This window comes from Plectropomus leopardus, chromosome 17 (assembly GCF_008729295.1).
Source record: "Plectropomus leopardus isolate mb chromosome 17, YSFRI_Pleo_2.0, whole genome shotgun sequence".
NCBI lineage: Eukaryota > Metazoa > Chordata > Actinopteri > Perciformes > Serranidae > Plectropomus > Plectropomus leopardus.
In genome coordinates, this window is record NC_056479.1 from 17980584 (window position 1) to 17992137 (window position 11554).

The following is an 11554-nucleotide window of genomic DNA, read 5'->3' on the forward strand; positions in this document are numbered from 1 at the left end:
ATAATAATAATAATAATATCTGCATTTGTATAGCACAGCTCATACAGCAAGTGCAACTCAAAGTGCTTTACATAATAAAAATTTAAAATATTAAAAATATGGACAAGGTAAATGGATGGAGCCACTTGCTGTTTTGCTTCTTTGCATCAAAATTGTTTTCCACCGGGTGCAGACTTGTTTGGCCGTGCAAACATAGCCTCCCTCTTCCATTCCTTCAACCACCTTCTTGAAAAAGTTGGCATTGCAATATTTGCGCATATCCAAAAACCTGTTAATGTCCAAGACTTAAATAATGTTTAAAAATAGATGTGAGTGTTTTCCAACCAGAGATGTGGGCTTTTCTTTTGGGCATATATCTAACCCAGCTTTACAAGCTGTTGGCGAGTTGGTTTTTGTACATCGCACAAAACTTTGGTAAAAACCCCAGTTGAGATGCATATTCTGAATGCACTGTATACGTGTCCAAAGTAGGCTCCTAAAACCTTAATAATATCGGCATATCGTCCTCTGTAATCGGAAAATGCTCTATTCTGAAAAAGGCCTAATTCAGGACATCCAAACGCAAAATGCTGCTAACATTACTCTTATCAAATTCAGAACTTTGCCACTTTTGGAATAATACTGGAGTACTAGTGTGCATGGAAACATAGTCACTGTCTGTCGTCATTGATCAGCAACACTGCAGATTTTGCTTATATATTGTGGTGATTTTTGTGCAAAAAGGCTGTAAAATATTACTGATGGCATCTTAAATTAAGATGGATGCATTCTCTACAGTTCATATGAGCAAGTGGTTTAGGAGCCAGACTGACATGCAGAAACTTTTAAGTGATAAGAATGCCAAGTTCCTGTGGTTTGAACAGGAAGCGACAGTTCAGTGCGAGGCTTTCTTCTTAACTGTCCAGGGATGTAAATACCAGTAGACAACATCAAATTCACATAGCTGTGAAGTTAATTTTCAAATGGACCTGCATTGTGTTTATGAGAGGTGATTTCACAAAGGAAAGGATGAATGAATAAAGAAGAGAGAAAATGTCAAAGAGCTGCACCAAGCTGTTACGTTAAATGTTGTAATTCTGATTTCAGAAGACGTAGCTGATTAGTCATGGTGTCATGTCTTTGTCAGCATGCTGAAGGTGCAGGGAAGAGCAACTCAAAGAAGAGCACAGTCTGTATAATCACTATCATGCCAGTTGGAGGATAAGGGAGAAACAAGTGATAATTAGGAGAAGATGAGCCCTGTAATATCTCACTGCTTTTGTTCAGAGTTTTCATTAAATGTGGCTCGGAGCCTTTATATGTCCGTGTAAGTTAATGAGACGTTTTCAACAAATCAGCTTAAGCATGAAGTAAACATCAAACTGAGGGAGAACTGACTGTCTAACACCAACTGTTGTGCAGGCTGCTGCGGGAACAATGGATCCGAGCCAAGTACGAAAGGAAGGAATTCCTGAGTGTGGAGAGGCAGGAGCCCTACTCGGCAGGTGAGAATGAAATGTGCCTCTGTATAGTTATGCACATAAACGCATTATACTTTGTGCTTACTCAGGAAAACAAGTAATTGTGTCGCACACAGAACCAGCATTGAATGAATACGCAGCAGGGAAACGGCATCATCCATTCATCATTACCAACATTCTTAGGTGATGATAGAGAGGGAAGAGAGGCCTCACCTCACACCCCACTTTGCTGCCTCCAAATAGAAGCAAAAGCCTAAAAATTAATCTTAAAGAAATTAAGGGTTTATTTTGAACAAATTAGAGCTGATGAGTAATTGAACTTACTAAAGATTTAAAAACACTAAAATGGTTTGGGTGAATTTAATTTTATTTCCCACAAATCTTTATTTTAGTACCACTTGATGCACTATTACTGTGTAATTATTAAATAGATAGAGAATACTCTGGTTAAGGATTAAAGCAGCACAGACTGTTGTGGTGATGATCTATAATTAGAAAAGCGTATTGATATCTGTTGGTTGTCAGTGTGTGTGAAGGTGCAATTTGGCCTGCTAATGGCATTACACAGACAAAGGGTGTAATAATGAACAACTCATGGCCTAGTAGGCACCATTACCCACTGCTCATTTACATGTCCCAGCCCAATGAGCCTGCCAGTCTGAGTGCTCGTTTGGTATGCTGATAGATAGATGGTGTGTCAGCTTGGCTTATGTTGCAGAGACAATGAGGGCTGATCATCAAGGGAAGAAAATTGCCCTTTGCTGTCAAACTTTAGCATCTTGTGTCATCCTTTTCTTTTCTGTTTTCTCTATTTTCATTTTTTTGAAGTTATAAAATTATTTATAACCACCTCTGTTTTTGCATAGCTACAACATACGCCAAAGCTTAGTTCCTCATTAAATTATTACATAACACATATCTTTGTCCTTTGTGCTGTATCATGGGCCTGTAGGACTGTTTGGTCACAGATGAGAAATGTCTCTTGGCTAATTGCCCAGTGCAACCTCATTAAAATAGAGAAGGTGGCATCAACCTGACTTCTAAACAGACTCAGCTAATAAAGATGGATGCCCCTTCAAACTTAGTGACAAAATTGGGCCAACTTGGACTCATGGTGAAGGCAAGAGATTGACTATTGACTGCAATTCATGCAAAGCAAGTTAGAAGTAGCTGAAATATCACCCAGCTGTAGGAAACAATCTTTCACCAGTTTTCCCCCCTCCTATCTAGCATCTATAAGCAGCATATTAACCTTTGGTTTATAACACACTGTAATGTAGTTGTAAATGAATATTAAGATGTTTTTAATGGTTATAAATAACTTATAAATACATGTAGTATCTTTCAGTAAAATCCAAAACATTTTCTGGTTTAGGACGCCTTAGCTCAAAGAGAGACTGAGCAGGGACCCACTACATAAATTATAAAACAAAAAATATATATATATGAAAAACTGAGTTACACTTAGGATTGTTATCTGAATATTTGTCTTTTATGCCTCTGCACTGCAGATAGCCGAGGCTGAAGTCATTGTGTTTTCATGTTGTCTGTCCCTCTGTCCGGCACGTTGTTGTGAACACAGTATCTCAGGAACTCAAGCGAATTTCTTTAAATTTGACACAAATGTTCACTTGGACTCAAAGATGAGCTGATTAGATTTTAGTGATCATAGGTCAAAGGACAAGGTCCCTGTGACCTCGTCTGTCTCATTCTTGTGAACCCAGTACCTCAAGAACACCTTGAAGGAATTCCTTCAAATTTAGCACAAATATTTGAGTGGACACAGGGATGAAATAATATTTTGGTGGTTGAAGGTCAAGGTCACTATAACCTTGCATCTGTCTCAACTGAACATGACCTTGTGGGAGTTTCCTTAAATTTGGCATAAATGTCTACTTGAACACAAGAATGAACTGATTAGAACCTGATGGTTGAGGGTCAAAGGTCAAGGTCACGGTGACCTCATGAAACACGTTTCCCCATCTTGAAACTGCACTAGTTGTACAGATCTTTTGTGCTGCCAGGGAAAGATGTGTATGAACTACCAATATTTGTCACAGACATAGATGCAAACTGTAAGTGCAACTTGACTGGTTTGTGGAGGCATGTAAATACATGCCGATATATCTAGTTTTTGTTTGCACTTGCTCACCTGTGGCTGCTAAGACAGCAGCAGTCGTAGCATAACAGCTAATTAGCCAATTTGTTCAGTATATGTTGGCTAACAAGTTCACCTTGCCGATATGGATAAGTATTGCATTGCGATTTAGCTGTTTCACATGACTGCACAGCGATACGTCTGTAACACGTAGCCTAAATATAATGTTGTGTACTGTAAATTTAATGTTTTCTTTCCTGTATAGGTGGATTTCACCAATGTAACAGGCCTATCATTAAAGTGATGTTATAGGTGACGTTATATTAAAGATCCACTGTTTTTAAGTCTGCACCTTATTAATATGTTATTCATATCATTATAATCACATTAAACATTACATTCATACAGAGTACAACTTCATAGATTTGGAAGTCAATTCTGCTGCAGCCTCTCGCTTAGGCTTGCGCACAGTCTCAGGGGAAAACAGGATGCTGTCAATAACATCAGACGTGTATATGTTCCAAATGGTCTTCTGATAATGATGGTCACCAACTACGCTTTCTATCAAGTTGTACTGCCTGTTTCCCTTTGTGACTTCTGTGCCGGAAACAGGAAGTTTTGCAACATAAAGTCAGTTAACCTGATGGAAGACATGGTTTTGGTTGTACGATTTAAAGATGGTATTTTGTTAATCCACCACCCCGCTGCAGAAGTTATGGGTGGGACTTTCTTTTCTAATTTGGAGTGGTGATGTCATTTCTAGAACCACAGCGTCGAGTTCGCATGGAAGTTTCAAGAGCACAACACGGTTCCCTTCAACTAGAGCCACATGTTCTCACAGGGTTACAATTGAGCAACATGTTGCATGTGCAGTTCAACCATCATCAGGTTGTTTTAAGAAATGCCTTGGCTGTGAACTGAAAGGCTAAAATACAGCCTGAGATTTTTCAAAAAGGAAAAAGCAAAACTTAAAAGCAGGCAAGAAAGTATCATTTTCTGAGTCTCATGACTGTCAAACTCTTCCTCTCTGTGTCTCTCTGTCTCTCTCATTTTCTTTCAATAGCCTCTTGTGTTGTGCTTTGCAGAGGTTGAGAAGCATGTGGCTGTATCTCTGCCAAGAAGAAAGAATGGCGTCTTTTGTGAACAAGTATTCTATATAACATTGCTCCTAGATATAATGCCAGGAGAAACTAGCAGCGATATGAAGAGGACGTGAAAAAAAAGACAGACACTGTGGTCCAAAACTTGCTTTGAACTCAAAGTGTTTGAAAATCTTTGACACCCTGTTGTAACAGTGAATGCATTCTCTTGTTCTCCTCAGCTGTGTTATGTTGTTGTGGACAGTCTGACCATCCTCCTCTCGGCAGTGGAGCAAAACTTTCTAACTCATGAATAATTGATGAAGCCATTGCTGAACCACAAGTTTACTGCTTTGTGTGGCCCACACCAAAACGACTTCATCGCTATACATAGAAAGGGGCAAAGGCATAGATAGATGAATGGAGGGAGAGAGGATGGTGCAGATGGACCAGCAGACAAATTTAAATTGTTTCAGCTCCATTTCCCAGAGGAAATTGGCAATTTTCTGGCACATTTTCATCTCAAAACTTCTCTTGCATTGCATTTTAGCTCATGAATTACCAGCATTTGAATGAGGCACTTAACGTTCAATGGAAATACTTTTCTAGCACAGTTCCTTGCAAGGGAAGTGGTTTATCAGTTTCTCTAATGCAGTCTGCTATTTTGAGTACTAATCAGAAAATACACTTAAGTGCAATTTATGTGAGGATGTGAGTTGGCAACACGGGGGATTATTATTATCTCTTTTTTAAATGAGTACCACCCCACAATTTGATCTGTTCTTGATTGTAGCCCTCTTTATTGGTGTTGTTTTAGTTGAATCTGTTTACCTTATATTATTTTATTTTTGTTTTTTTATTGTTGCTACTTTTGTTTTTTTGCAGTGTCATAGTGGTGTCGGACTGATAACACCTAATGAGGAATGACTGAAAGTAGGATCTGTGGCTGTGACAACAAGTATGCTTACTTGAATCTGCCAGCACATAATACAAATCAATGTGTGTGTGTGTGTGTGTGTGTGTGTTGGCCGGATGTGCATAGGGCAATGACGATGCATTTCTTCCTGGAGTGCTGTTTCTGTTGGCTCATGCTGTGTATGGGCAGAGAGGCCAGTGTCAGGAACAGGCCCAGGAACACAGCCAGCAAGATCTCTCTTTGTGTGTGTGTGTGTGTGTGTTTGTGTGTGTGTGTGTGTGTGTGTGTGTGTGTGTGTGTGTGTGTGTGTGTGTGTGTGTGTGGTTGAGAGAAGGGCAAGTTTGATATTGCAGTATTTAGAAGAGATAAAAATGATGGAACATATATAGAGTTATTCCCACTCATTCCTGCTGGCATTGAGTGGATGGTTGAAAAAATACAAGTTGTAATCAACTTTATGTGTGTGTGTGTGTGTTAGAGAGAGCAAACGACAGAGCTTATTTCAGTGATGTTCAGGGTTGTAGAGGAAGCCATCAGTTGAAGCTGAAATATTTATGTGAAGTAAAAGCTTAGGTGCTTCCTCTCACTACTGCTCAGCAACCTCGAACAGTGACCACATAAGCTAAAAGTGTGCACACACTCACATACACCAGTAGTACAGCTCTTCTGTGGTCTTCACCAGCATTGTTTCTGGGTCAGTGTCCTGTGTAATGGTACATGCTTTTAAAATCTCTCAAACTCTTGGTGATCACTATGTTTTAGTGCACTCAGAATGTACTGGCTGAATGTGTACAAGGGAATTTTTTTTTATAAAGACCAATATGTCAGTGATAATATGTACGCCACATTTAACTACATTTATAGTTGCCCATTTTTTATAGATATTTTACCTGACAGAATTAACTATGCCACATTTAAATACATTTAAACAGGTAGTAGTCCATTCTTATACAATTTTGTACCTGACAGAATTACCTACTCTACGATATATATATATATATATATATATATATATATATATATATATATGTGTGTGTGTGTGTGTGTGTGTGTGTGTGTGTGTGTGTTTATACAAGTAGTGGTCCATTCTGATAGATGTTTGTACCTGAAAGAGTGACCTATGGCACATTTATATATATTTATACAGATAGTTGTCCTGACATTGTTTTTAGGGATTAATTCAAGTGAAGTTGCCTTCTTGATTCCAGTAATGATGAATTCATGTATCACTAACAAAGCTGCACTAATCAATATTTCTACATTAAATTGATTTAAAGGCTTTGCGGAACATGCAGTTCCCCACAGCTCTACAGGCCACCAAACCTTTTAGATTTTTGGCCAGTATGCTCTTTAAATAGCAGGCAGACAAGTTAGCGGTGGTATTTTTTGATGCTCTAGGCGCCTACAAGTATAAAGAGTGAGAAAGTCTGTGTAGGGCAGATGTAAGGGGAAGTTGAATGGTCAAACAAACTCTGGGCTTTCACTATGGAGACTGCTGTTTGTGTCCTGTGTAAAACCAAAAGTCAGTGAAGGTATTTTGATTACAATGCAGTGTGCTTGTAAATGTAACATGCTATGCTAGTGACATATGTGAAATTATGTCAGGTGACATTGTATTAGATTAGTAACAAACTTATTTTAAGCCAAACCATGTTTTTTTCTAAACCTACCCATGTTTTGTTGCCTAAACCTAAGTAATTAAACCTAAAAGCAAAGAGTTTTTGTTAAACCATGTACTAAGTTTGCTTTGAAAAGAGACTTTGTTCAATTAATGAGCAGGAACTGCACATTTCCTGTGAAAAAAAGAATAATTTTTTGAAAAGACACAATGTAAGTAACGAGCATAAATTAACAAGCAGTGCATTAGCATCCAAAACTGACGTTGGTGGGGTACCTATATATCATATTTTGACACATTGACACACTGACCAAGCGCTGGTATTTGATGAGTTTATAATGAAAATGTGTTGGGTGAACATAGTGGAGCATTTAGCAACTGAAGAATTAGATTTTTTTCCCAAGAGTTGGAGACCAAAAAGGAGCTAAAACAAAAGTAGTTACTGGATGTACCCTCTTTTGGTTGCCAGAAACACTAAGATAATGTGGTCCGGTGTCTGCTTGATGTGTAAAAAAAGGAAACTTACTAATAGGTTTATCTTATCAATATTATAAAGAGATAATATGTCACTGTTATGGTGTTGCTCACCAGCTTGCTCTGCTGCTCCTAAGTGGCCAAAAAGTAACACCTGCAGCTTCAGGTTAAATAATAATGAAGTTCATCATTGCTGGATTTTCAGCGTGAACGTTTGTGAACTTCTCTTCTGCATGCATTGTAAAAGTCTGTGTCTTCCTTTTGTTTTCTCTCTCTCTTTATTATGTCTGTGTCAATTGAACTTGACCCTTATGGGTCCCCTCCTGGCAGGCTACAGAGAGGGGTTTCTATGGAAACGAGGCAGAGACAACGGACAGTACCTCAGCCGAAAATTTATTCTGTCTGAACGGGAAGGTGTTTTGAAGTACTTCAACAAGCATGATGTGAGTGTTTTTTTCCCCCAACTCTCTTTTTGTTACTCTGTATTTGATATGTTGTTGTCAATATTAAAACTGCCTTTGATTGCAAATCAAGATTTCTGGAGATCCCAATTCCCACTTAAAAATGTTGTTTATTACTAGCTGTAGAAGTACAGAAACATGGTTTTCCCATCCTAAAAATCATAGTGGTAAAACCATAATGTCACACTGTGTTAACCAAGATATAGTAAACCTCTGCAATCTTTTCTACCCCATAAATTGTATGAGCATTTTAAGAAGGATGTAAGAAGAGCCAAGACTATACCACTGACTCTCTTTCTACAAAAAATGTCTTTCTTTTCTGCAGGCCAGAGAACCCAAAGCGATAATGAAGATCAATACTGTGAATGCCACTTTTCAGCCAACAAAAATCGGCACTGCCCACGGCCTGCAGATTACCTATTTGAAAGACAACAGCACAAGGAATATCTTTGTGTACCATGAAGATGGAAAGGTGAGGTGCAGTTTCTCTCTGTATGGTAGGTGAGGAAAGAAGAGTAGAGATGTGTCTTTTGATGCAGGAAAAAGCATGCATTTCCCTCTGGTTGAATCCGCTTGTTGTCATAACTTAGTTTGTTGAAGTTTACTTATATAATCCTTGATAACAGCTGAGAGCCTCATAGAACTCATTTAGCATAGGAAATTATATTTTGAGAATATAGTACTTCTTCCAAATAAAGCATGTCTTCCCTGGGTTTAGAGCTTTTCAAAATACCATTTAGAAAAGCCATTTTTTCAATGCGTGCCAAGTGGAGTGCTAGAGGTAATTATAGACCATCAAGGCTGATTACTTGAGAGTGTCAAGAGAAGGTACTTAAGTATAAGTCTGTCACTGAACTTCCTGATGTGTTGTCATGAAGGAAATGGTGGACTGGTTCAATGCCATAAGAGCAGCTAGGTTTCACTACCTGCAGGTGGCTTTTCCTGGAGCGTCTAACTCTGATGTGAGTACATGCATCCATGCACATACATACAGTACATACTGGGCTGTAGCTAAAATCCAGGAAACTTGCATCGTATTTTTGTATATTTTCTGTGTGAACATTTCTACAATTTAAAGACATACAGGTAATTTTATTTAATTTTCCGATATCAGTTTATTTAATCCCAAACTTAGTACATATGACTCTTAGTACTCTTAAGTATTACATTTTAATTATTAAAAGATACACACCAGAGTTCTCTTCCTAGTAATGTGGAGGCTTTGAAATACAACTTAGATTTAATTTTAGAGAAAAAAAGTACTAGCAGGAAAAGATGATGGCAATACAATCATAAGAATAGTTTAGTTAAAGCTTTAGCCACAGTATTTTTGAGGTACTGGCTCAGGCCCTGCATACACAAAGAAAAACACCAACAATCAATGACTGCAAGTATTTGCTCTTTATTTGTCTAGTTGTTGCCAAAGCTAACCAGAAACTACATCAAGGAGGGTTACATGGAGAAGACTGGTCCGAAGGTAACATATTTTTTATTATTTTTTTTTTTGTTTTACTGTAAAACATTCTGACTCGTCAGTGGTGAGTGGCCCCTTTGCATCAAACTATGATGCTCTAGGTTTTCCACTAGCCTCAGTTTTGGATGCTCAGGGACGGCATATCAGTTTTCCCTTGTTAGATGTGTAGACTCACGTTTCAGTATAAACTCCAATGTAGGCTTACTTCATTTTTAGGCTAAGGCAGTACTTGTTTAGGTTTAGAGAAAACATCATGGTTATGGTTACAGTAAGTATGTTTGTTATTTATATAATGAGAATATATCACATGACATAAGCCATGTAACGTACTACGTTATGCAGTTAAAATAGCTCACAAAACAGACTAAATATACTTGTACACTATACACAGTATAGTATAATTGTAATATATGTCATTGTATAGAATTTCATCCAAAATAGCATGAAAAAGACATAGTATAATATGTCATCCAAAATAGCAAAAAAATTTAATAGTATACTACTACATATACTAGATATACTATGTTGTCCAAAATGGAACAAAAAGGTTATGGTATAGTATTCCATCCCAGATAGCATGAAACAGCCTTAGTATAGTATGTCCTCCAGAATGATATTCATAGTATGTCATTATCATTTTGAATAAAACAAAAATCATAGTATAGTATGTCGACCAACATAGCATGAGAAAGTCGTTGTATAGTTTGTCCTCCAAAATGGCACATTAAGGTCATGGTAATTTTATTCCATCCAAAATAGCATATAACCCTATCCCTAATCCTTTGGAACGATTAATTTTTCGACCTTTTTTTACACATGCCATAGTATGGCATTTTTCAACATTTTAAATGCTGACTTTTTAGACTGTTCTTTTGAAATTCTACACCAAAAACTACTTCACAATGCTATACTATGATTTTTTTAAGATTTGGAATGATTCATTTTTCAACCATTTATTCCACATGCTATCAGATTGACCTACCCTGCATTCAACTCTATTTATACGGATGGTAGACTATTCTGATAGACCTTTGTACTTTTCAAATCGAACTATCCTGCATTTAACTAAATTTATACATGTGGTAGGCCATTCTGACATTTATACCTGACAGAATGACCTATGCTACCTTTCAATGTTGATTCTTTGGACCGTTCGCTTGAAATTCTACATTATAAAGTTCTTCAAAATGCTGTACCATACGTTTTATCAGCATAGGGAACAATGACTTTGTGGGCCATTTTTACCACAATCTATACTATAATGTTCTTCAAAATGTTATACTGTGACTTTTGGAATGGTTAATTTTTTTTAACCATTTTTCACACATGCTATAGTATGCCATTTTGCGACATACTATAGTATGACTTTCTTTAACATTTTAAATGTTGACTTGACTCAACATGCTATACTATTTTATATAATTTTTTTGACATGCTAAATTATGAGGCGTGTGGCCTTTTTTGGCCTTTATTCCCACTTTGTATACTATGATGCATCTCTATAAGCTATTATATGTCATTTTCAGATATTTTTAGGAGCAGTTAAAATTTGACATTTTTTGACATACTATACTAAGCCATTTTTTGGTCATTTTTTTCAGCATGCTACCTTATTAAGATTTTGGACTTTTTTGCCCATCATTTCCACTTTGTATACAATGACATGTCTTTATGGGCTATTCTATGTTGTTTTCAGATGTTTTAAGGACCTTGAAAAATCTTATTTTTTTTCAACACACTATACTATTGCCATTGTGGCATTTTTTGGACATGCTTAATTAGGATGTTTTTGGCCTTTTTTGGCCTTTATTCCCACTTTGCATACAATGACGTGTCTCTACAAGCTATTTTATATTGTTTTCAGCTGTTATTTGGAGCTTTAAAATTTGAGTATTTTTTCAACATACTATACTATTTCCTTTGTGGCCATTTTGTTGACATACTAAATTATGAGGTTTTTGGCCTTTTTTGGCC

General features: G+C 37.1%; 1 protein-coding gene across 1 annotated transcript; it reads left to right on the top strand.

Moving 5' to 3' along the window:
* Positions 1–1247: 1247 nt before the first annotated feature.
* On the top strand, positions 1248–11285 carry LOC121956260 (arf-GAP with dual PH domain-containing protein 1-like). Its single transcript, XM_042504393.1, has 7 exons — positions 1248–1306; positions 1402–1484; positions 7976–8088; positions 8432–8578; positions 8985–9068; positions 9521–9583; positions 11277–11285. Exons 1-7 carry the CDS (start codon positions 1299–1301, stop codon positions 11283–11285), a joined length of 507 nt encoding a protein of 168 aa, XP_042360327.1. The 5' UTR covers positions 1248–1298.
* The last annotated feature ends 269 nt before the right edge of the window (positions 11286–11554 follow it).

Coding starts and splice junctions, on each gene's coding strand:
- LOC121956260 (XM_042504393.1), top strand. Junction 8,089..8,431: donor AGTACTTCAACAAGCATGAT/GTGAGTGTTTTT, acceptor TCTTTTCTGCAG/GCCAGAGAACCCAAAGCGAT. Junction 9,069..9,520: donor CTGGAGCGTCTAACTCTGAT/GTGAGTACATGC, acceptor TTATTTGTCTAG/TTGTTGCCAAAGCTAACCAG.